Below are 27,733 nucleotides of genomic sequence, written 5' to 3'. Positions count from 1 at the left end.
CTAGCTTTGTCCGATACCCTTGCCACTTTCCAGAAAGTGGACCAGCTTGTGCAGCAGGGGACAGGCCATGGGCTGGACCTCCGTGGCCTAATTGATTTGACTACACGTGTACCAGAAAACTGGGGCACATTAGACTAGAAATCTACTCAGGCATTTGGCTGGAATAGATTTCAATTCTGGCGCACAGACCGCAGAAGATGCACCTCTCAATAAATGGTCGGATTCTTCTCCAGCTGGCTTTTACTGTGAAATGCCTGTCTTTCGTAAATGAGGAGGTATGGGGTTTGATGTCTGAGAAATGGAAATCTGACCACTATATGAAGATGTATCATAACATTTATCAGTCTACAATTTAGGTCTCCTCATAAATACATCGGACTTATAAACTATAGGCTGTATTACACTGGCCGATTTTTCGTATGAATGTTCGTTAGCAATCCTCTTGCAGTGTAATACTGCCGCCAATTGCCCGATGACCGAGCAAACTCTTGTTCATCGGGCAATTGTGATTTTTAAGCACGCTTAAAAATCATTGTTTGCGGGCAGCAGATCGGCTGTGTAATTAACGATCTGCCATCAGCAAACCACTAGACAGCATGGGACAAACAATGGCATAGCGATCGCTCCTTCTCATGCTGTGGATGAAATCGCTGCATGTAATAGCAGCCGTCTCCTCCGCTAGCTAGCTCAATCGGCCTGTGTAATTCTGGCTTATGTGTCCTTTGTACTCTGATTGTTTCTATTGGCCAAGTGGCACAATTGTGCATTTTGACTGATGAGAGAGCAGACCTGTCCCCTTACCTAGAGCAGACCTGTCCCCTTACCTAGAGCAGACCTGTCCTCTTACCTAGAGCTGACCTGTCCCCTTACGTAGAGCAGACCTGTCCCCTTACGCGGAGCAGACCTGGACCTGTCCCCTTACGTAGAGCAGACCTGGACCTGTCCTCTTACGTAGAGCAGACCTGTCCCCTTACGCGGAGCAGACCTGGACCTGTCCCCTTACGCGGAGCAGACCTGGACCTGTCCCCTTACGTAGAGCAGACCTGGACCTGTCCCCTTACGTAGAGCAGACCTGTCCCCTTACGTAGAGCAGACCTGTCCCCTTACGTAGAGCAGACCTGTCCCCTTACTTAGAGCAGACATGTCCTCTTACGTAGAGCAGACCTAGACCTGTCCTTTTACGTAGAGCAGACCTGTCCTTTTACGTAGAGCAGACCTGTCCTTTTACGTAGAGCAGACCTGTCCTTTTACGTAGAGCAGACCTGTCCCCTTACCTAGGGCAGACCTGTCCCCTTACCTAGAGCAGACCTGTCCCCTTACCTAGAGCAGACCTGTCCCCTTACCTATAGCAGACCTGTCCCCTTACCTAGAGCAGACCTGTCCCCTTACCTAGAGTAGACCTGTCCCCTTACCTAGAGCAGACCTGTCCCCTTACCTAGAGCAGACCTGTCCTCTTACCTAGAGCAGACCTGTTCTCTTACCTAGAGCAGACCTGTCCCCTTACGTAGAGCAGACCTGTCCCGTTACGTAGAGTAGACCTGTCCCCTTACCTAGAGTAGACCTGTCCCCTTACCTAGAGTAGACCTGTCCCCTTACCTAGAGTAGACCTGTCCTCTTACCTAGAGCAGACCTGTCCCCTTACCTAGAGCAGACCTGTCCCCTTACGTAGAGCAGACCTGGACCTGTCCCCTTACATAGAGCAGACCTGGACCTGTCCCCTTACATAGAGCAGACCTGTCCCCTTACATAGAGCAGACCTGTCCCCTTATGTAAAGCAGACCTGTCCCCTTACGTAGAGCAGACCTGGACCTGTCCCCTTATGTAGAGCAGACCTGGACCTGTCCCCTTACATAGAGCAGACCTGTCCCCTTACATAGAGCAGACCTGTCCCCTTATGTAAAGCAGACCTGTCCCCTTACGTAGAGCAGACCTGGACCTGTCCCCTTATGTAGAGCAGACCTGGACCTGTCCTCTTACGTAGAGCAGACCTGGACCTGTCCTCTTACGTAGAGCAGACCTGGACCTGTCCCCTTACGTAGAGCAGACCTGGACCTGTCCCCTTACGTAGAGCAGACCTGGACCTGTCCCCTTACGTAGAGCAGACCTGGACCTGTCCCCTTACGTAGAGCAGACCTGGACCTGTCCCCTTACGTAGAGCAGACCTGGACCTGTCCCCTTACGTAGAGCAGACCTGGACCTGTCCCCTTATGTAGAGCAGACCTGGACCTGTCCTCTTACATAGAGCAGACCTGTCCCCTTATGTAAAGCAGACCTGTCCCCTTATGTAAAGCAGACCTGTCCCCTTACGTAGAGCAGACCTGGACCTGTCCTCTTACATAGAGCAGACCTGTCCCCTTATGTAAAGCAGACCTATCCCCTTACGTAGAGCAGACCTGGACCTGTCCTCTTACGTAGAGCAGACCTGGACCTGTCCCCTTATGTAGAGCAGACCTGTCCTCTTACGTAGAGCAGACCTGTCCTCTTACATAGAGCAGACCTGTCCCCTTATGTAAAGCAGACCTGTCCCCTTACGTAGAGCAGACCTGGACCTGTCCCCTTACGTAGAGCAGACCTGGACCTGTCCTCTTACGTAGAGCAGACCTGGACCTGTCCTCTTACGTAGAGCAGACCTGTCCTCTTACGTAGAGCAGATCTGGACCTGTCCTCTTACGTAGAGCAGACCTGGACCTGTCCTCTTACGTAGAGCAGACCTGGACCTGTCCTCTTACGTAGAGCAGACCTGTCCCATTACGTAGAGCAGACCTGTCCCTAGGGACGGATTGGGAATTCAAAGTGGCCCTGGAAAAAAAAATAAAAGTGGCCCCATGTTGTAGGCGGGACTAAATTGATAGACGACGGGGCGGCATAAGTAAAAGTATAAGTAGGCACGGACTACAGAAGTTTACAGGGGCTGCAATACCATAGTCCAGCACAAAGTACCGCCCCAGCAACACCAACTACCACATTGCAGCACAAAGTCCTGCCACCCTCTCCACAGTATTCAAATGTATCACCGTCCTGAGAACAGTAATACAGTTGATTTCAAGAGGGCAACTGAGGTCTGTGGCCATCAGGAGAGCTTGGGTGGCCCCCTGGGCATCGGCCTACCGGGAAAGTTCCCTGTAGAGTCTATGGCCAATCCGCCCTTGCCTGTCCCTTTACATACAGTAGGGCAGTATCGTCTGGTGACAGATCTACTTTCACTACAATCTGGACTCTTCAGTTTTCTCTTTGCATCAGAAAAAATAGTTTTGTACGGTAAGAAGCTCCAGCGCCTGCTAATCCTTCATTGTGAAATACTAGTTGTGGTCTGTGGAGTCTATCTGCCTGGCTCAGATGTGGCATTAACGGAAAGGCATGACTCAACGCTCTGTCATAACAGAACCTTGTGGCTGTTACACTGTGTCGCCCCCATCCCCGCCCCATCGTCACTTGTCCTTCATTTCAATACAGTGTTTTAATTTTTAACAGAACCGATCTGAGATTTAGGATTATGTTTTATGTAAAAGTGGAACTTAGTTCACCCACAGCTAGAGTGGATGCACGCTTCCTGCTCGTCCTTTACTATCTGGATCCGCAAGATCGCCTCCCCCCCCAGGCGCCCTACTAAAACCTTGTCCATTCATATAAATGTTATGTAACGAGATGTAACCCTGTTATGTATAATGTAACTCAGGAGATTGCAGCTCTGGAAAAGCTCAGTGACAACCAGCATGGTGATTGTTACAGCTCCCACAGAGGTTGTCACCTTTCTTTCCCAGACCCACCAATAATAAATCTATCTTGTTTCAGAAAGATATGAAAAGTGTCAGAGGAATCTGGAAAAGCTGGGTGGTGACCCCTGTGCAAGATGGCATTGCAGACATTTTGGTTTTCATCCAGCTTTACCAGGAATGGATACTATATATATTTTTGTAGATTTTCATATGAATAAAGTTTATACAAGATTGCAATGAGCTACCTGAGCAATATGATAGTCTGTAAATTCTTTTAGGTAAGTTCACGCAGTGCATTTTTCACCAGAAAACCTCATGCATGCTGCCCTGCATAGTTTCCCAATTGGAATCTGCAATGCAGTTCACATGGTGTGAATCTTACAATTCTTGGAAGAATGAACATGTCAATTCTTCCCATTGAATGGGCCTGAATACCAGTTTGGATCCACAGCAAGTGCGACCGCAAATCTGCAGCTGAATTCCAACGCTTAAACTGAGGCCTCATGCACATTTGGATGCAGATCCATTAATTTCTGTGGGACTGTAAAAAATGCGTGCTGTCCACATCCGTATGTCCATCTAACAGATTATAGAACATGTCCTATTCTTGTCTGTTTTGCAGAAGGAATAGGCGTTTCTACTGTTGGGCCTGCAAACAATTCAGCGTGCACACGGCTGGTGTCCATATTTTGAGGATCCACAATTTATGGACCACAAAATACATACTGACGAGTGCATGAGGCCTTAGGGTAAGTTCATATCACGGACTTAGGCATCTTTCACACGGGCGAGTTTTCCGCGCGGGTGCAAGGCGTGAGGTAAACGCATTGCACCCGCACTGAATCCGGACCCATTCATTTCTATGGGGCTGTGCACATGAGCGGTGATTTTCACGCTTCACTTCTGCGTTGCGTGAAAATCGCAGCATGCTCTTTATTGTGGGTTTATCACGCAACGCAGGCCCCATAGAAGTGAATGGGGCTGCGTGAAAATCGCAAGCAAGTGCGGATGCGGTGCGATTTTCACGCACGGTTGCTAGGAGACGATCGGGATGGAGACCCGATCATTATTATTTTACCTTATAACATGGTTATAAGGGAAAATAATAGCATTCTTAATACAGAATGCATAGTACAATAGCGCTGGAGGGGTTATAAAAATAAAATAAAAATTTAACTCACCTAAATCCACTTGCTCGCGCAGCCGGCTTCTCTACTGTCTTCTTGTTTGCTGTGTACAGGAAAAGGACCTGTGGTGACGTCACTCCAGTCATCACATGGTCCTTCACATGATCCATTACCATGGTAAAAGATCATGTGACGGACCATGTGATGACCGGAGTGATGTCACCACAGGTCCTTTTCCTGTACACAGCAAACAAGAAGACAGAAGAGAAGCCGGGCTGCGCAAGCAAGTGGATTTAGGTGAGTTAAATTTTTTATTTTTTTTAACCCCTCCAGCGCTATTGTACTATGCATTCTGTATTAAGAATGCTATTATTTTCCCTTATAACCATGTTCTTCACAGAGGTTCGGGTTTGGGTACCAAACATGCAGATTTTTCTCATGCGCGTGCAAAACGCATAAAAATGTTTTGCACTCACGCGGAATAATCGAGCATGTTCCCGCAACGTGTGAAACAAGCCTTAGGCTTTGATCAGACTTTGCATTGTGGTGCAGCACTTTAGATACAGAAGGAAAGGTGCAGCAGGAAATGCAGCAGTCGCTGTGGTTTTCCCGTTATTGGAAGCTGCAGCAGTTTTTTCTAAAGAGCCATGGCGGCATGCCTCCAGCTGTAGAAAAGCATAGTATTTTAAAGGCTACGTCCACTTTTACCCCCATTTATTCATTGCTTCTGTGCATCTTAAAAAATAAAATAAAGCAACTTTGCAAACAGTCTTAAGTAAAAAAATTTTCATCATGTAGTGTACCAGCTCCTATGCAAACCCACGTGCTCTCATGGTTACAGACTACAAATAAACCATGTGTAGTCTGATCCAATATCCAAGCTGTCTCCATATCCATTAGATTGGGCTTATATTTTCCTGCATTCTGGTTGGATGCCAGCCTAGGGGATCTACTTCCCCATCTGACCCCACAGATTCTAGCCAAACTGGTGGGGCACATTTACTAAGGGACTTGTGACAATTTTAGGCGTAAAATAGTTTCAAGTCTCCTTTTTTAACTCAGAATAAATCCCAGCAGGCGTATAGATTTTTTTCTTCAATGCTTTATTGATCCGTACACAGATTGATCCATACACAGGATGTGTTTCGGCCCATCCAGCCTTCCTCAACTGCTGGAAGGGCCGAAACGCGTCCTGTGTATGGATCAATAAAGCATTGAAGAAAAAAATCGATACGCCGGCTGGGATTTATTCAGATTTTATAGTGGGAGCAATCCCTTCCCGTGCAAGCGAATTTACAAGGTGGTGAGCTGTCTTTCTTCTATATCAAATCCTTTTTTTAACTGGCTGTGCGACAATATTTAACAGCATGGCTGGTTTTAGGCCCCTTTTACACGGTGAGTATTCCTTGTGGGTGCAATGCGTATGGTGAACGCATTGCACCCGCACTGAATCCTGTCCCATTCATTTTAATGGGGCTGTGCACATGAGGGGTGTTCGAGGTGAATGGGTCCGGCCCACTGCACGGATGTTGCCCGTGCATTGGGGACCGCAATTGCTGTCCCCAATGCACGGAAGGGCCGCACAAATTCTGCGTTTTTCACACAACGCAGGCCCTATAGAAATGAATGGGGCTGCGTGAAAATTGCATCGCATCCGCAAGCAAGTGCTTCTAAGAAGACGAGGGATGAGCGACCCGGAACACCATTTACTTTATTATTTTCCATTATAACCTGGTTATAATGGAAAATAATAGCATTCTTTAGTACAGAATACAAAGTCCAATGTCGATTGAGGGTTAAAAATAATAAAAACATTACTCGCCTCATCCACTTGAAACTAAGGCGTAAAAAGCTGCTCTAAGTAAATGTTCCCCTGTGACTGTATTCAGTGATGGGATTTCAAACGCTCTTGTTAATTTTGTTGCTTTCCACAATAAATTAGTAAATAAATAAAATATTTGTTCCAAAATAAATGTGACAATGTAGCGCTATGGCAACCGTGAGACTGATCTCAAGCCAGTATGCTTCAGATTGGGATGTGAGGTGGGAGATTGATATTTCTGACAGCAATTTCTGGCGCTTTATTATGCCATGCCATTGCCTTTATTAATGAGGAGAAGAGGCCCTAACTCTTATAGGTCGGCAGATTTGCATTCAGGAGCCAGAAGATGATTAAAACTGAATTTGTAATGTGCAAATCTTGCCTCAATCTGGATTTATGCAGATATATTTAGAAGGAGCAGAGCTGAATTTGCTAAAACTTCCATGCTACTCCCCTGCGGCTGAGCCAACTTCAACAGAGCCAATCTGCAATACCACGCACAACCTGTGGACAGGTGTGGTGCGGTTTCCGAGAGAAAGCAGCCACGATTTTCTAAACTTGTGCAACTCCATTAAGATAGGTGGAGACGCCGGTGCAAAAACATTAGTGAGGGCACCTATCCCAGTCACATATGAGGCCTGAAACTCGGACTCCACCTGGCCCCCTGTCTCTGCAGCATATAAGAGAGGTGGTCTCACGTGTGTGTATGCAGACACTCTTATAATCCAAAACAGTCAAATGCATGTGTAACCTAGTTGTAAGGGAATGACTGCTGAGCCTGTGCTTATACAACAACCAAGCAGAAATGCAGTATAAGGGCTCATGCACACGAACGTTTTTGGCATTCCGTATACGGAACCATTCATGTCAATGGGTCCACAAAAGATGCGGACAGCACTCTGTGTGCTGTCCAAATCTGTTGCTCCGTTCTGTGGCCCCGCAAAAATTATGAGGCATGTCCTATTCTTGTCCGTTTTGCAGACATAAATAGGCATTTCTATAATTGGCCTCCTGTTCCGTTCCGCAAATTGCGGAAGGCACACGGGCGGCATCCGTTTTTTGCAGATCCACAATTTGCGGACCGCAAAAAAAATAAACTGCGCGGTCGTGTGCATGAGCTCTAAAGCATGGAGGTCAAAGCAGCAGACTGAGCCGCTGATGAGACCGGAGTTGGATTTCAGACCATCTCCGTCTCCAGTAGACAAAATGTGATGGAAAAATGAATCCAGCCAGCAAAGGAGGCAATATGGAGAATCACAATACATTAGTAAGTGCCTTGTATTCACTTTGTCTACATGATAAATGCCACTTATTGAAGTGAGACGACCCCTTTGAATATTCATAATCCCTGTTTTTCTCAGGATAGCCTATCACTTTAAAAGAGAATTCTGAGTTGTGGATGTTTTCTACTTTTTAAGAAGACTGTGCCATAGTAAATTTGGGTTGAAATAAAATTCATGTGGCTGTTTAATGGATTTTATATTCACATCCCAGCATGGACGGCAGAGCAGAGGGACGTACCGAGAAGTGCTCCAGATTCTGCCTGGATTCCTGAAGCCACAAAAACAGACCATATACAGTAGAAATTGTGTGATTTTATCTTTTATATTCCTTTGTAGATCTACGTATTCTGTACTCTAGTCACTTCCAGAGCTTCATTAATAATATCTTTCAGGCTTCTGTGACTTTGAACCTGATTGCAGACCCTTGCTGGTCCAGTGTCCAGTCTTTGTGTTATCACCATACATTATACAGCAGCATGTGGTGAACACTACATTTTCCACAAAGCATAGGAACAGAGTACAGGGCATCATCAAGGTGATCAGAGATGCAGCTGCCTGCACAATGTGAACAGTTTCTAGTCTTCCACCCCCCACATCCTGAATCTGAATGGACTCATGTAATACCTGGATACAAACATTTCATTCTGATGTCAGAGCCTGATGATTAGGCCTCTTTCACACTACAGTATGTCCATTTCAGTGTTTCGCGGTCCGTTTTTCACGGATCCGTTGTTCCGTTTTTTTGCTTCCGTTGTGGTTCCGTTTCCGTTCCGTTGTTCCGTATGGCATATACAGTATACAGTAATTACATAGAAAAAATTGGGCTGGGCATTACATTTTCAATAGATGGTTCAGAAAAAACGGAACGGAAACGGAAGACATACGGATGTATTTCCGTATGTGTTCCGTTTTTTTTTGCGGACCCATTGACTTGAATGGAGCCACAGGACCGTGATTTGCGGGCAATAATAGGACATGTTCTATGGCCTCTTTCACACGACCGTTTTTTTTTTCCGTTTTGCGGGCCGTTTTTTGCGGTCCGTATACGGTCCGTATACGGAACCATTCATTTCAATGGTTCCGCAAAAAAAACGGAATGTACTCCGTGTGCATTCCGTTTCCGTATTTCCGTTTTTCCGTTCCGTTTAAAGATAGAACATGTCCTATATTTGGCCGCAAATCACGTTCCGTGGCTCCATTAAAGTCTATGGGTCCGCAAAAAAACGGAATGCATACGGAAATGCATCCGTATGTCTTCCGTATCCGTTCCGTTTTTTGCGGAACCATCTATTGAAAATGTTATGCCCAGCCCAATTTTTTATATGAAATTACTGTATACTGTATTTGCCATACGGAAAAACGGAACGGAACAACGGAACGGAAACGGAACCACAACGGAAGCAAAAAACGGAACAACGGATCCGTGAAAAACGGACCGCAAAACACTGAAATGGACATACTGTCGTGTGAAAGAGGCCTATCTTTCAACAGAACGGAAAAACTGAAATACGGAAACGGAATGCATACGGAACACATTCCGTTTTTTTTTTGCGGAACCATTGAAATGAATGGTTCCGTATACGGACCGTATACGGAACGCAAAAAACGGACCGCAAAACGGAAAAAAAAAACGGTAGTGTGAAAGAGGCCTTAGGGTCTATTCACACGTCCGTTGTTTCTTTCCTGATCTGTTCCGTTTTTTGCTGAACAGATCTGGACCAGATCTGGACCCATTCATTTTCAATGGGTCCTGAAAAAAAATAAGACATTGTGCTGTCCGATTTTTTTCAGGACCCATTGAAAATGAATGGGTCCAGATCTGGTCCAGATCTGTTCAGCAAAAAACGGAACAGATCAGGAAAGAAACAACGGACGTGTGAATGGACCCTTATACAGAGATTAGCGGTGCTACACAGACACTGCTTATCTCTTCCAGCAGTCTGTCACTGCCAGCGTGTACAAAGCTTCTTCTGCTGGTGCCAACCACCGAGTGACTGACATGTTTTGCTCCCGCTCTTTTTAAAAAGAAGTTCTTCAGCAGCTACAGTATCTATTATACAACACTGCGCCCGAGTTGACCTGCAGAACATAAAACAACAGCTTCTGCAGAGCTTCATCGTGAGAAGGTTGAGGAGGTTTCATGCTAGACATTGGTGCAGAAGCACAACTTTACTTTTTAAAAAGAGGTTCTGCAGCAGCTGAACTTTAAACTTTTTTACTTTAATGTATCCCTACCAAAAAGTTCTGTCTTGTATAAAGGCACTTGTGTTTTTATATGGCCTGAGAAGTTTATTAGCCCACAACTGACAGTAATCTAAAGTCTATGGTCAGCAACCTCCAACACTCCAGCTGGTGTGAAACTACAACTCCCAGCATACACATTTGCTCAGCTGTTCTCGGAGCCCCGATAGAAGTGAATGGAACATTCATGTTTGCTGACCCATGGGATGGATAAATGTTGTCTGTGAAAGCCTAGGTACGACCACATGAGGCGTATTTTGCTGCAGTAAATCTGTAAATTTGCTTTGCATGTAAGGCTAGGTCTACACGACGACATTTGTCACACAATTTTTATAATGGCAGTCTATGGTGTCGCACTGCAACATGCGACATGCTGCGACTGTGACGCAACAGTTGCAAAAAATACATGCGAAATGGATTTTTCTGCAACTGTCGCGTCGCAGTGCGACACCATATACTATCATTCTAAAAATAGTTGCGCGACAAATGTTGCAGTGTAGTTGTGCCCTATCTGTTACGCGACTTATTGTCCCACGACACATGTCGTTGTGTAGACCGAGCCTAAGGCCTCATGCACACCCCCGTTGTTTTGGTCCGCATCTGAGCCGCAGTTTTGGCGGCTCGGATCAATGGCGGATCCAGAGCCTGGTCTCGGGAGGGGCACTTTCAGATTATTTTCTGTCCGCCGCCACAAAACAATAGTGCTTATAGAACAGACTCCACAGTGTATCCTATATGTGTATAACAAACATATTTCACATGAAAACTTACAGTTACTTGGCTTGGCCCTTGGGGATCTCGGACGCCACTTCCACACTTTGGCCGGGGGCTCGGCGGAGCTGATGTGTTTTATCCTAATGAGAAAGATTTCATAATAAGGATTTGGAGAAGGGGCAGAGGGATAGCAGAGCAGGGAGAGGCTGGTGCTGCTACTAGGGGGTCATACCATGGGGGGGTAATAAAGCCCACCATAATGCCCCCCCCCCCCCCCAGTAGTAATAATTCTCCTTATAATGTGACAGTGCAAAAAATACCCCCTTGTAATGCCCCCAGTTGAGCTAATGTCTTCATAGTGCCCCCATAATGTGCCAGTATAAAATACCCCTATATACAGACGTGGACAAAATTGTTGGTACCCTTTGGTCAATGAAAGAAAAAGTCACAATGGTCACAGAAATAACTTTAATCTGACAAAAGTAATAATAAATTAAAATTCTATAAATGTTAACCAATGAAAGTCAGACATTGTTTTTCAACCATGCTTCAACAGAATTATGTAAAAAAATAAACTCATGAAACAGGCATGGACAAAAATGATGGTACCCCTAACTTAATATTTTGTTGCGCAACCTTTTGAGGCAATCACTGCAATCAAACGCTTCCTGTAACTGTCAATGAGACATCTGCACCTCTCAGCAGGTATTTTGGCCCACTCCTCATGAGCAAACTGCTCCAGTTGTGTCCGGTTTGAAGGGTGCCTTTTCCAGACTGCATGTTTCAGCTCCTTCCAAAGATGCTCAATAGGATTGAGGTCAGGGCTCATAGAAGGCCACTTTAGAATAGTCCAATTTTTTCCTCTTAGCCATTCTTGGGTGTTTTTAGCGGTGTGTTTTGGGTCATTGTCCTGTTGCAAGACCCATGACCTGCGACTGAGACCAAGCTTTCTGACACTGGCTAGTACATTTCTCTCTAGAATTCCTTGATAGTCTTGAGATTTCATTGTACCCTGCACAGATTCAAGACACCCTGTGCCAGACGCAGCAAAGCAGCCCCAGAACATAACAGAGCCTCCTCCATGTTTCACAGTAGGGACAGTGTTCTTTTCTTGATATGCTTCATTTTTTCGTCTGTGAACATACAGCTGATGTGCCTTGGCAAAAACTTCGATTTTTGTCTCATCTGTCCACAGGACATTCTCCCAGAAGCTTTGTGGCTTGTCAACATGTAGTTTGGCATATTCCAGTCTTGCTTTTTTATGATTCGTTTTCAACAATGGTGTCCTCCTTGGTCGTCTCCCATGTAGTCCACTTTGGCTCAAACAACGACGGATGGTGCGATCTGACACTGATGTTCCTTGAGCATGAAGTTCACCTTGAATCTCTTTAGAAGTCTTTCTAGGCTCTTTTGTTACCATTCGGATTATCCGTCTCTTAGATTTGTCATCAATTTTCCTCCTGCGGCCACGTCCAGGGAGGTTGGCTACAGTCCCATGGATCTTAAACTTATGAATAATATGTGCAACTGTACTCACAGGAACATCTAGTTGCTTGGAGATGGTCTTATAGCCTTTACCTTTAACATGCTTGTCTATAATTTTCTTTCTGATCTCTTGAGACAGCTCTTTCCTTTGCTTCCTCTGGTCCATGTCGAGTGTGGTACACACCATATCACCAAACAACACAGTGATTACCTGGAGCCATATATATAGGCCCAATGGCTGATTACAAGGTTGTAGACACCTGTGATGCTAATTAGTGGACACACCTTGAATTAACATGTCCCTTTGGTCACATTATGTTCTGTGTTTTCTAGGGGTACCATCATTTTTGTCCATGCCTGTTTCATGAGTTTATTTTTTTACATAATTCTGTTGAAGCATGGTTGAAAAACAATGTCTGACTTTCATTGGTTAACATTTATAGAATTTTAATTTATTATTACTTTTGTCAGATTAAAGTTATTTCTGTGACCATTGTGACTTTTTCTTTCATTGACCAAAGGGTACCAACAATTTTGTCCACGTCTGTAGTGCCCCTAGTAAATGACCCCATAGTGCTCCACACCCTCCTTCCTCCTAGTGCCCCCCATAATGTACCAGTATAAAATGCTCCAGTAGATGCCCTCAGTGTCCCCCATAATTTGCAAGTATAAAATACCCCTTCTTAGTGCCCCCCGTAGATGACCCCATAGTACTCCTCTCCCCCCTTCCCCATAGTACCCACCATAATGTGTCCCAGTATAAAATTGTACTGTACAGAGAGCCCATATAAAATACCCCTTCTTTGTGGCCTCAGTAGATGCCCCTATAGTGCCCCCAATCATGTGCCAGTATTAACAGCCCCCCCTGCCAGTAATAATAGCCCCCTATGCCAGTAATAGCAGCCCCCCTGTGCTAGTAATAACAGCCCCTCTGTGTCAGTAATAACAGCCCCCAGTAATAAGAGCCCCTCTGTGCCAGTAATAACAGCCCCCCTTTGCCAGTAATGACAGCCCCCAGTAATAAAAGCCCCCCTTTGCCAGTAATAACAGCCCCCAGGTGCCAGTAATAACAGCCCCCGGTGCCAGTAATAACAGCCCCCCCTTTGCCAGTAATAACAGCCCCCCCCCCTTTGCCAGTAATAACAGCCCCCAGGTGCCAGTAATAACAGCCCCCCCCTTTGCCAGTAATAATAGCCCCCCCTTTGCCAGTAATAACAGCCCCCCCTTTGCCAGTAATAACAGCCCCCCCTTTGCCAGTAATAACAGCCCCCCCTTGCCAGTAATAACAGCCCCCCTTTGCCAGTAATAACAGCCCCCCTTTGCCAGTAATAACAGCCCCCAGGTGCCAGTAATAACAGCCCCCCGCCAGTAAAAGTATTGTATATAATAAAATAAAAAACACACATACTTACCTCCATGTCAGTGATGCGATGCAGGCCTCTTCTGGCCTGTGTCCCACGCTGCAGCCTATCAGAGGAAAGGAAAGGGACACACCTCTCCCTCCCCTACCGCAGCACAGGCAGGCATCTGTATCGCTGTCCTGAGGACGGCGATACAGATGACTGGAGATGAGCGCTTCCACAATGAAGCGCTCATCTCCCTGTGCCCAGCCGCCGCCGCCCGCCGACAACTCGGGGGGGGGGGGGGGGGGGGGGGGGGGTTGTCGGCGGGCGGCGGCGGCTGGGCACAGGGAGATTGCCCCTTTGCCCCCCCCCCCCTGGATCCGCCACTGGCTCGGATGTGGACCCATTCACTTTATTGGGGCTGCAAAAGATGCGGACAGCACTACCTGTGCTGTCTGCATCCGTTGCTCCGTTCCGTGGTCCGCAAAAAAAATCTAACCTGTCCCATTCTTGTCCGCGCTTTGCGGACAAGAATAGGCAGTTATATTAAAGGCTGTCTGTGCCGTGGCAGAGATCCGCAGCATAAATTGACGCGCTTCGGATTTAGAATCTGCACTGTATGATGCTGACAATTTCGCACAGATTTTTTTCTGCATCATGTGGATGAAATTTGTTTACATTTTATGCACTTTGCTGTTACTGATTTCTGCCCACAATTCCATGATGGAAAATGTTCCGTGTGTGGACGTACCCTTAAAGAGGTTGTCCAAGATTGGAAGTTTTCCCAAAACAGCACCCCTCTTGCCCATGTGGCTGTTTCTGGTATTACATCTGTTTTTTGTTTTTCTAATTTTGAACAAACCCTTTAAACCGATGAAATTACCAAATTATAAAGGTATAATTTAGCAAGATTACTTTTGTATAAACCATGCCATTAAAATTACTTACAAATGACTTTATAGTGAGGAGAAGATTGTTTTATCCATATGAACGTATGATGATCCCGCAGCTATGAACCCTCATTAGACCATCTACAGGGCACAGGAGTGAGAACCTTTCCTTGGAGCCGACCTGACACTCATTATTTTGTAAGAAATCCTTCCATGTGACACCATAGAAAACCCACTGATAATAATCACAGCCGCTGCTGCAGACTACACCCGTCCTGCTATCAGCCTGCTTTATGTGGTGGATTGTGACATATGCATTTGTATAATGATAGGATTTGTTATATTTGGATTCTGAACAACCCTCAGACAGGCGTAGCCCCGGAACCGCAAGGTGCGTTCACACTAAGGCCTCATGCACATGACCGTATGTATTTTGCGGAACTGAACAGCTGGCCCCTAATAGAACAGTCCTATCCTTGTCCGTAATGTGGACAATAATAGGACAGGTTCTATTTTTTTGCAGAACGGAAATGAAATGAATGGTTCTGTGTCAGTCTTAAAAAAAAACAGAACGGACACAGGAAGAAAATACGTTTGTTTGCATGAGGCCTAATTCTCACAGCTAGCTGCATTCTTCATCGACGCGCGAGCCGAGCGATCCACCGCTAAGAGTTGCTATATTTGGATTCTGAGTAAAGTGGGGCACATTTATCAAGCTTGTCTGTTTTTGGCCATAAAATTAGACAGCATATTTCATTCGGAGGTCTTTCTTTTGCCAAGAATTTACTAAAAGTCGCACATCTGTTGATGAATTAGACTAGGCGTATTGCTATTAAGGCTCTTGCACATAGCAGTCGCCGTTTTTGCGGTTTGCGAATTGCAGATCCGCAAAACACGAAAAAGAATAGAACATGGCTTATTTTTTTGCGTGGCCGCGGAACGGACATACAGATGTGGACAGCAGACAGTGTGCTGTCTGCATCTTTTGTGGCTCCATTGACGTGAATGGGTCTGCATCTGACCTGTACAAAATGCAGATCGGATGCGGACCAAAAATATGATTGTCTGCATGAGGCCTTAGTCTGACCTCTAGTGGTTGTTTTTCAGTTAGACAGGTTCATATTCACTTCGACCGGCCTAATGTATTTGCGCGTGAAAAAAAGTTGCATCTTTGCAGAGAAAAGTCACATTTCTCCAGGAAAGTTTGACATTTAGGCCTCATGTACACGGCCGTTGTTTTGTTCCGCATCCGAGCCGTAGTTTTGCGGCTCGGATGCGGACCCATTCACTTCAATGGGGCCGCAAAAGATGCGGACAGCACTCTGTGTGCTGTCTGCATCCGTTGCTCCGTTCCGTGGCCCCGCGGACAAGAATAGGCAGTTATATCAATGGCTGTCCGTGCCGTTCCGCAAATTGCGGAACGCACACGGACGCCATCCGTATTTTGCGGATCCGCGGTTTGCCGACCGCAAAACACACAACGGTCGTGTGCATGAGGCCTTAATTCAATGAAATTTGCACTTCACTACTCAAAACAGCCAAAGAAAAGTACACCAGCCCGATTCAGGCGCCAAAAAGGCGCACCTACATAAATAGATTAGGAAAAAAGTCTTAAAAGTTAGAAAAATTCGGAATGTCTAAAAAAAACTAAAATCGAACGAGGTGCAAAAGCCTCCAAAACAGGCGACATTTCACTAGTGAGGCCTCATGCACACAACCGTGTGCCAGCTGTGCCCGTGCTGCGAACCGCAAATTAGGGGCCTGAAATGCACGGGCACCGACTGTGTGCCCACCTTCTGCGGATGCGGACCCATTCACCGACGGTCTGCACCGCGAAGAAGTAGTGCATGCACTATGTTTTGGCGGTGCAGAGGCACGGACAGAAAATTCCGGGCATGGACTGCTTCTACCTTTCCCAGACATCTGAATAGTAAATCTGCCTATGGAGCAATATGGTGGCTCCTCATGTATCACTATGTAACTGGGTTGATCTGCCATTCAGGAGACTGGGAACAATGGATCACAGACATAGTGGTCACATTGTTTCTCACCTTTTGAGAGAAAAGTATTGGGGAGAGGGTGCACTTCTCGTAAGAGCTGAGCAGACATAAAATTGCGGATACATTGCTGGCCATATATTTTAGTTCTTATACACGTTTAATGTTCAGCGGGTACTGCAGAACAACTGGTTCCGCCAACATACATCTAATTTGTATTAGTCATAACCAGAGCTGCAGTCACAGCCTTTTCCTGGCTGTATGATTTCATAACTCATTGCTGCCCCCTGCTGGTTCACTGAGTTATCTTTTCTATTACCACCATATAATGCACCGCGTGACAGCATGTGGAGAACACTACATCCCCCACAATGTCAGAGTACCGTGTATTACTTGGGTTTAGCTAAGTTGTGAGAGATGCATCTGTCTGCACAAGTCTGATGGTCTCCAAGTTTCAGAATTTGTTTGATGCACAACTTGAAGTTCTTGGGCCCCAATGCAGAATTTACACCAGGGCTCCCACTATCATGCATCATGTCAATGGGTCACTTGACGCATGGGTGACACGTCGCCGCTGCAGTCAGGTGACCTTCATCAAACCGGATGTTTACATGGGAAAACCAGAGAGCCGTGGCACTCGAGAGGGAACACTGGAGCCAGAACCCAGAGGGTTCAGGTAAGTATAATTCCCATCGGGGATCCTGTTTTGTAAAATAAAATTCCCCTGGGGTGAACAACCCCTTTAAGGGCTCGTTCACACCAACGTTTTTTGCGTTCCGTATACGGGCCGTTTATTGCGTTCCGTACACGGAACCATTAATTTCAATGGGTCCGCAAAAAAAAATGAATGTACTCCGTGAGCATTCCGTTTCCGTATGTCCGCATTTCCGTTCCGCTACATTTTGAGTCTTGTCCTATTATTGTCCGCAAATTACGTTCCGTGGCTCCATTCAAGTCAATGGGTCCGCCAAAAAAACTGAACACATACGGAAATGCATCCGTATGTCTTCCGTATCCATTCCGTTTTTGCGGAACTATCTATTGAAAATGTTATGCCCAGCCCAATTTTTTCTATGCAATTACTGTATATGCCATACGGAAAAACGGAATGGAAAAACGGAACCGAAACAAGAAACTGAACAACGGATCCGTGAAAAACGGACCGCAAAACACTGAAATAGCCATATGGTCGTGTGAAAGAGGCCTAGTTCTATTACAGGGGCCAGTAAACGGGAGGATAATTGCTTTTTGTTTGAACGCTCGTTTCCAATTATTGCCCCATGTAAATATACTCGCTGATTAGACAACAGACGAGCGTCGATCACATCTTTTATGTAGGCATAAACGTCACCAGTTGTCAGCAGCACTTCATCTTGTGTAAACAGGGGACGTGCTACTAACAGTAATGAAACTGTATGTGCCTGAACGATGGCACTAATGATAATTCACGTGCAGAACTGCTGATCGCCCCATGGTAATGAAGCTAAACAAGCATTGATCGGTGCTTCTTACCAGCAGTTAGTGCTGTTACTGTGAATGGCCCGTACTCTGTGTCATCTATTTATCATCTCAGGGCCATAAGACAACACCTTTATTACAAAGCTGGAGGCAGATAACACAGGATCCACCAAATGATGGAGACAGCTTACCTCCTCCCCTTCCCTGCACAATGACTTCTGCACATGTCAGATGGTGCTCACAGTGACTCTTCCATACAAGTCAAGCTGCTTTCTGACTGAGGTGTCCTATGGCCTTGGGGCTGCTGTAAAAGCAAATATCAGAGCAAAATGTCTGCCAACATAATAATGAGTATAAAACACAATTCAAAAATGCAATCAGAACAGAAAAACTGATGAGAATTAAACAATATTTATCACTGAAGTTTTCCAGTTAGTAAAATGAGTGAAATATTTGCAAAGAATGCATCAACCTCAGGGTCCTAGTCACAAGGCGAGGAGGCCGAGTGGAAAGCTACTCATTTGCCGAGCTGCCCCAGGGCGACGCTGAGAACACGGCAATTAATAATCATCTTACACAGAATTACTAAGGGCTTGTTAGGACCTGACCAGTGTCACTGAATGCACTTTGCATTTGCAGCTTTGATGAAAGTTCCATGTTTGTTTGTTTTTTAAACCCTGCAGGAAATTTACAAGGGTCTGAATATCTGACTATGTTCTTGGTGTTTAGGTTTTCCCAGGACCCTGGTGCAGGCAGAGGCTCTTGATAAGATCAGTGACCTGGACCTGGTAATCACATTAAACATCCCATTTGAGACCCTAAAGGATCGTCTTAACACACGGTGGGTTCACCTGCCCAGCGGGAGAGTCTACAATCTGGAATTCAACCCTCCTCAAGCGCACGTAAGAACATTTAGTGCTGGTCGCTCTGTATTGAGGAGTTTGATTATGGCCTCATGCACACGGCCGTTCCATGCATTGGGGACAGCAATTCTCGGTCCCCAATGCATGGGCGGCCGGGACAGATCGAGACCCATTCAACTTGAATGGGTCTGTGATCCATCTGCACTGCAAAAAAATACATGTTCTATTGCACAGACAGAAACACCACAGAAGCACTCAAGTGAATGGGTCCACATCCGTGATGCGGGGAGCACACGGCCGGTGCCCACATATTACGGATCCGCTGTTTATGGCCACGGCCGGGCAACGACCGTGTGCATGAGGCCTATATTGGGTGGAGCTGCTGCTGCTACTGACAGAGCCAGGCAAAACAACTATGCAGGAATTGGATCCTGTCAATCAAGATGAAGAAAGGGTCTGGCATAGGAAGCAGGAGGAGCAAGGGTGCACAAAGTGGCTAGGGCCTCCCCTCATTGCACTTAACTGTTCATTTGGTGTAGCGCTGCATTCCCCTTCACTGTGTTTCCGTGCCCAGAAGCGCATCCACCTACGTAACTGTGCAGGGATCAGTACTCATAAAAGAAGACTGCTCTGTAGTTCTCTGCACAGCCAGTGGGCAGGTTGCCACTTTACAGGGTAAAACGGTGACAAGGACACACCACTACTACAGCACTATGGCTCCTTCATGCTTAGAATCAGTAGTGGTTCACATAGCACAGTTGTGACAGAGTCTCCATTTTGTACATAATGCCAGAAATTTATCCCAAAATTTAAAGAAGTATGCAGCTTGCCTTGCTCATATGTACAAGAATATAACTACTATAATACTGCCTCTATGTAGAATAATATAACTACTATAATACTGCCTCCTATGTACAAGAATATAACTGCTATAATACTGCTCCTATGTACAAGACTATAACTACTATAATACTGCTCCTATGTACAAGAATATAACTACTATAATACTGCTCCTATGTACAAGAATATAACTACTATAATACTGCTCCTGTGTACAAGAATATAACTACTATAATACTGCCTCCTATGTACAAGAATATAACTACTATAATACTGCTCTTATGTACAAGAATATTACTACTATAATACTGCTCCTATGTACAAGAATATAACTACTATAATACTGCTCCTATGTACAAGAATATAACTACTATAATACCGCTCCTATGTACAAGAATATAACTACTATAATACTGCTCCTCTGTACAAGAATATAACTACTATAATACCGCTCCTATGTACAAGAATATAACTACTATAATACTGCTACTATGTGCAATAATATAACTACTATAATACCGCTCCTATGTACAATAATATAACTACTATAATACCGCTCCTATGTACAAGAATATAACTACTATAATACTGCTCCTATGTACAAGAATATAACTACTATAATACCGCTCCTATGTACAAGAATATAACTACTATAATACTGCTACTATGTACAAGAATATAACTACTATAATACCGCTCCTATGTACAAGAATATAACTACTATAATACCGCTCCTATGTACAAGAATATAACTACTATAATACTGCCTCTATGTATAAGGCCTCCTGCACGCGAACGTGTGCGCCCTGTGGTCGTGCTACGGGCCGCAATGCACATACACCGTCTGTGCGGCAGCCGCAGTGGATCGCTGACTCATTCACTTTAATGTGTCCACGATCCGGCCATTCCCCAAAATGATAGGACATGTTCTATCTTATTGCGGGACGGAAGTACGGGACGAAATCCCACGGAAGCACTCCGTAGTGCTCCCGAAGGGTTCCGTCCTGTGCTTCCGTTCCGCACCATTACGCATCACCGGATTTGCGGACCCATTGAAGTGAATGGGTCCGCATTCGTGATGAGGAATGGCCACAGAACGGCACCCGTGTATTGCGGATCCGCAAATGCGGTCCGTAATACAGCAACGGGAAACACACGTTCGTGTGCAGGAGGCCTAAGAGTATAACCACTATAATACTGCCTCCAATGTACAAGAATGTAACTACTATAATACTGCCTCCTATGTACAAGGATATAACTTCTATAATACTGCACCTATGTACAAGAATATAACTACAATAATACTGCCTCCTATTTACAGGAATATAACTACTATAATACTGCTCCTGTGTACAAGAATATAACTACTATAATACTGCTCCTATGTACAAGAATATAACTACTATAATACTGCCTTCTATGTACAAGGATATAACTTCTATAATACTGCACCTATGTACAAGAATATAACTACAATAATACTGCCTTCTATGTACAAGAATATAACTACAATAATACTGCTCCTATGTACAAGAATATAACTACTATAATACTGCTCCTATGTACAAGGATATAACTAATATAATACTGCCTCCTATGTACAAGAATATAACTACTATAATACTGCCTCCTATATACAAGAATATAACTACTATAATACTGCCTCCTATGTACAAGAATATAACTACTATAATACTGCTCCTATGTACAAGAATATAACTACTATAATACTGCCTCCTATGTACAAGAATATAACTACTATAATACTGCCCCCTATGTACAAGAATATAAGTACTATAATACTGCTCCTATGTACAAGAATATAACTACTATAATACTGCTCCTATGTACAAGAATATAACTGCTATAATACTGCTCCTATGTACAAGAATATAACTACTATAATACTGCTCCTATGTACAAGAATATAACTGCTATAATACTGCTCCTATGTACAAGAATGTAACTACTATAATACTGCTCCTATGTACAAGAATATAACTACTATAATACTGCGCCTATGTACAAGAATATAACTACTATAATACTGCCTCCTATTCACAAAAATTTGACCATAATGCAAAAATGGAATTAAGATAAATTGCATTAGTAATAAATCATCTTCTTTCTGTAAGGACATATTTGGTTAGAAATCTTTCACCGCAGTCAGATATATTTATAGGATGTTATTCTAGTTACTCCTCTTGTTGTTGTCATCTCTCTCATTACCAGTAGATGGCAGCAGTATCATCACAGATTGTATATAGCACCTTGTGTACAGTATTATGTAATTTTCTTCCTTGCAGCATAAATGTTTGTATTCTAGTGATCAGTTTTGCTGCCATTTATCATATTGGTTCCAGGACATCTGGTTCTACAGATTAACAGCCAAGACGTCTGTAGAAGATAGTGTAAATTGTAAAATATTGCTGTGGATCTCAAGCTGCGGTGAACCTAAAGCTCTAAGCATACCACAGGCTGCCATGGCATGCTGGAAGTTGCAGTGTTGCAACTGTGGGAAAGCCACTGGCTGCCAAGCAATGAAGGAACCTGAATAGATAATTATATAATGGTTCACGGCATTTTTACCTCCTCCTGGAGAAGTCTCCGTTGTGTTGACAATCATTGTTCACTTAATTCTCCCCAAAATTTCTTTATCTCAACTCATAGTAAAGTGGAATACTTCAAAGATACCGTTTGTGTTATGCTGAGAGCTGCAGGTTGAGTGTTTGTTCTTTTTAATGTCTGATTTTAGGGCATTGATGACGTCACCGGGGAGCCACTTGTCCAGCATGAGGATGATAAGCCCGACGCAGTGGTGACCAGACTGCGCCAATACAAAGATGTTGCCAAACCGGTGATAGAGCGATACAAGTAAGTTCCCTTAGTAGTAGTATTCTTATTACAGCACAAGTGATTCAGCTGATTACATCAGAGGAGTCATCCCATGTGTCCTGAGCTGTCATGACTGCGTGAGCCAGGGGAACAATGCAAACCTTTTTATATTAAACTTTTTTTTTTTACATTTTAAATGAGATGTCTCATGAGGACGACCGATTTAGAAAATCACTACCAAACAGCATCTCTGACTCAGCCCATATTAGTATTACACGGTCTGCCATTCATTTGAATTACTATACTACATTTCACCTGTAGGGGCCACTGCAGGGGGAATGTACATCTGGCTGCAGATTCCCCGATCTCTGGGGGATTCCGCACCCTGCATAGCATAGAACTTTCCATTAAATTTTTATACATGGGAAGGAAAGTGACGATCACAAAATGTGTGATTGCTCATTTCTGCCAGACCAGCATTCACCCACACTCTGTAATCTTTAAATTCCTTGTAGCGCCACCACAGGAAAATTTAAGTATTACATGGCGCCCATTGAAGTAATTGAACATCCATGTGCGGCGGGGTCCTCCAGCAGTTCTTTGTAGCTGATCTCTGCTGCGGCTAATTGATGGAGGATTGGCCAATTTGCTCTTTGAACTAACAGGGTGTTTGAAAATGGGTAATAGGAAAGAGGGCTGATCATGATGGAGTGCAGAAAGCAGGTCTCAGAAGTGGCTAACAACGGGGGTCTTAGTCATGGGAGCCTGACTCTAGTTTTCTATCATTTATATCATGTACCCCTGTGGAATGCCCTGATCCTGCCAGCCATGGGTCTCATGACAAGAAATCTCTGCATAGTCTCTGTGACAGAGACAAAAATAGCCCGACTGTTGAGCCGGCCACGTTCGCAGCTTAACACTTGGCTGGTGGATCTTGCAGTCGTCTTTACATTCACTTGATGAGTTTAAGGCTGAAGCCTAGAACGGTTTTGTCTTACATAAAAGCCACAGCCATTTGGTGTCAGATCCACCACAGGCCTCAAAGTGAGAGAAACCAAAGTACACTGCAATTGTAAATGAAAGTCACAGCATATGTTCATGTCTTTGTATATACTCATCCTGTACTGATCCTGAGTTACATCCTGTATTATACTCCAGAGCTGCACTCACTATTCTGCTGGTGCAGTCACTGTGTACATACATTACTTATCCTGCACTGATCCTGAGTTACATCCTGTATTATACTCCAGAGCTGCACTCACTATTCTGCTGGTGCAGTCACTGTGTACATACATTACATTACTTATCCTGCACTGATCCTGAGTTACATCCTGTATTATACTCCAGAGCTGTACTCACTATTCTGCTGGTGCAGTCACTGTGTACATACATTACTTATCCTATACTGATCCTGAGTTACATCCTGTATTATACTCCAGAGCTGTACTCACTATTCTGCTGGTGCAGTCACTGTGTACATACATTACTTATCCTGTACTGATCCTGAGTTACATCCTGTATTATACTCCAGAGCTGCACTCACTATTCTGCTGGTGCAGTCACTGTGTACATACATTACTTATCATGTACTGATCCTGAGTTACATCCTGTATTATACTCCAGAGCTGCACTCACTATTCTGCTGGTGCAGTCACTGTGTACATACATTACTTATCATGTACTGATCCTGAGTTACATCCTGTATTATACTCCAGAGCTGCACTCACTATTCTGCTGGTGCAGTCACTGTGTACATACATTACATTACTTATCCTGTGCTGATCCTGAGTTACATCCTGTATTATACTTCAGATCTGCATTTACTGTTCTACTGGAATGTAATTTTGAATGTAACTCCACATCAGTACAGGATAAGTAATGTAATGTATGTACACAGTGACTGCACCAGCAGAATAGTGAGTGCAGCTCTGGAGTATAATACAGGATGTAACTCAGGATCAGTACAGGATAAGTAATGTATGTACACAGTGACTCCACCAGCAGAATAGTGAGTACAGCTCTTGAGTATAATACAGGATGTAACTCAGGATCAGTACAGGATAAGTAATGTGATATATGTACACAGTGACTCCACCAGCAGTATAGTGAGTTCAGCTCTGGAGTATAATACAAATTGTAACTCAGGATCAGTACAGGATAAGTAATGTATGTACACAGTGACTCCACCAGCAGTATAGTGAGTGCAGCTCTGGAGTATAATACAGGATGTAACTCAGGATCAGTACAGGATACTAATGTAATGTAGCAGAATAGTGACTGCAACTCTGAAGTATAATACAGCATACCTCCCAAGTCCCAACATTTGAATCTCCATTTTTAAGTTCCGACCCAAAACCCCTTATGTAACCTCCCAAAAATGCTTAATTTGGGTTATATTTGCAGAGCTATCCCCCTATGAGGTCTGCTTTGAAGGACGGTTGGGAGATATGCTAAGGTACTGCCTAGACCAGTGATGGCGAACCTATGGCACGGGTGCCAGAGGCGGCACTCGGAGCCCTCTCTGTGGGCACCACGCCCTGGAAAAAGTATATGGTTAGACTCTTCCTGCCATTCATCAGCGCAGGGCACACTTTGAAAGCACGGGCAGTGCATTGAACATAGGCAGGCTATTATATCTAAATGATAAAGTACATGGAAGATATACTGTATTGGACCGTAGTATTCAGGGTAAATTGCTGTGTTGGCACTTTGTGATAAATAAGTGTGTTTTGGGTTACAGTTTGGGCACTCGGTCTCTAAAAGGTTCACCATCACTGGCCTAGACTGAAGGGTATCATCGCTGACAACCTATGTATGGTAACAACATTGTTTCCTATTCCAGGGGTAAAGGAATTCTTCACTCATTCTCAGGAACCGAGACAAACAAAATCTGGCCGTACATCTACACACTCATGAGCACCAGAACTACCCCGGTACACCCTGAGGACACCAGCCAAGCCTTCCGCCCTGAGGACTCATAGACACCCCGGTTATTTATTGTCTGTGTGCAGTATCCATGTGGTGCTATGTCCTCACTGTAGATGAGTCGTTTATGCTGTTTTGTTACATTTTCTTCTCTTTCAGGAGCTTTAAACAATTACGTCTAGAAATACAATGTTTTCTAAATGTGTTCATTCTTTCCCAGAGCATCAACCAATGAACTCTCCACTGCACTTATCTGGATAATTTTGAACATTATCTATATGACATATCAGATGACTGGCCGTGTGACCTTTATGATATTATTCTGTATTTTTGTGAGGGAAAAATAATCTATATATATATGTCAAAGGATTTTTTGTAATACTATTAGATGTAAAGCATAATAACAGTAGACTATGGGCCCCATGCATTCAAAATGTATGAGAGGCAGAAGTGACCTTGTTGTCCATGAGAACCAATCAGAACTCAGCTTTCATTTTGGAAACCTGCATAGGGGCGGGGGAACATGGATTCTGATTGGTTGCTATTAGGCCTATAGTGCCTATACAGACCGAAGACAGTCAGAGATTACATAGCACCCTGGGCAGATTTATCAGTGCTGATGCAGGGCATAACCCCCATCATTTGAATCTTCATTTTCAGGGCATTTTTAAATTACGCCTTCAGAAATGCTAATATTAGGGCACATTATCATAAACTCTTCCCCTCTTTAATGTCAGTTTTGTAGGACAATCCCACAAAAAAAACAGGAGTGTTGGGAAATATAAAGGAGGGGCATAGTTGTTAAGAATCCCAGTGATTTGCAGGGATTGTACAGAATTTTGGCTTGGTGTATGTTCGGCGCATGCACTGTACAGGGATGGAGCGCACGCCGATCACTATCCCTGTACAGCGTGTGGGCTGAAATCGCACCTTCGGGGCCAGGCGTGAATATGTTTTCAGTGCCTGGCCTGATAGTCTTAGCATTCGAGGGGGCAGAAAAGCAGGCAGGGTGACAGATGCCCTTTAATGATAGTTTGTCCCCCATGCAGTTCTCATTAGCCTATGTAAAGGCCTGGTAAACAGGTGACTTGTTTCTATTATGGTCCTGCAGGTCGTGCAAAAAGATTCTTATATGCCACAAGGGTCAAGGTCCGGGACAAATGTACTGCCTTTACCAAATCTTAGTGATATCCTTCTGTACTTTGGCGCCTACCGAGGCTGTAGTCAAGCATCCCACCAGGTCTCAAACTGCTGGGCTGCCCCAGAAGACAGGGCCGGAGGTTGTGGGGGCTCATGAACCTATGGGTGACACAGCTTTTCTGTCCAACAGGAGGGTCATCTTATAAAAGCACCTGGAATATTTTGCCAACCAGGCACAATAGAGGTGAGGGTGTGCATATGCCGTCAACCAGGATCCCATCACCAGTGACTTTTAGCACCCATGGGGTCACCACTCCAGAGGCAATTTTGCACCTTGGGATTTCAAGCTATGCCATTGTTGATCCCATCTTAGGTTTTTCACCTCCGTCACACTAATGGATCTGCCCCGGTCTTGACAATGAGGTTCAGATCATATGATTCCCGGATCTTGTGCTCTCCATTACTGAGAGCAATGCAGACCCGGTGTATGAAGATTTATGGCACAAGAGGTATTATTATTTTTGTCATTATCATCATATCATCCAATATGATTAAAATACAAATTCTTAAACTGTGATTATTTGACTCATAGTTCTCCATTCAGTCGTATGTTACATACATACAGCACATATACACTCAGCGTATATGTAGGATCACATATGGGAATGAATACACATGTGCATGTTCTGTATGTGATTCTGCTACACTGTAAATGAAAAGCAGTCAACCATTCATCCACAAGAGGAAATATGGGGGCTCATGGATACCTGCTCCACCGACTAATGATACTGTATCCAGCCCTGAACAACTCTAAGGTTATACCGAGCTATACCATAGTCATGTGCATGAGCCCTGAAAGTGACAACTGACAACAAAAGTGCTCACACATCTCTTATCACTTCCATCACATCCATCAGCAGGGGGCGACACAGCTCTTCCTGTGCAACCTGCAGGCAGCATGTTATAGAGCAGAATCTGAGCAGATTACTATATATTTTTGTGGGAAAAGATTCTGTAAAAGTTGTAATTTCTGCATTTATATATCTGCTTTTCT

At 44.4% G+C, this 27,733-nt stretch overlaps 1 protein-coding gene across 2 annotated transcripts in view; it reads left to right on the top strand.

Annotated features, from left to right (window-relative positions):
* Positions 1-27,256, top strand: part of AK4 (adenylate kinase 4) — a 59,494-nt gene extending 32,238 nt beyond the window's left edge. For both annotated transcript variants that reach the window (XM_044300375.1, XM_044300376.1), the window contains 3 exons: positions 18,806-18,978; positions 22,535-22,653; positions 25,457-27,256. In XM_044300375.1, coding sequence (XP_044156310.1) covers positions 18,806-18,978; positions 22,535-22,653; positions 25,457-25,595 — 431 coding nt within the window. In that variant the 3' untranslated portion in view covers positions 25,596-27,256. The remainder of the gene's footprint in view (positions 1-18,805; positions 18,979-22,534; positions 22,654-25,456) is intronic.
* Positions 27,257-27,733: the final 477 nt, after the last annotated feature.

This window comes from Bufo gargarizans, chromosome 7 (genome assembly GCF_014858855.1).
Source record: "Bufo gargarizans isolate SCDJY-AF-19 chromosome 7, ASM1485885v1, whole genome shotgun sequence".
NCBI lineage: Eukaryota > Metazoa > Chordata > Amphibia > Anura > Bufonidae > Bufo > Bufo gargarizans.
This window is presented reverse-complemented; position numbering and strand designations above follow the sequence as displayed.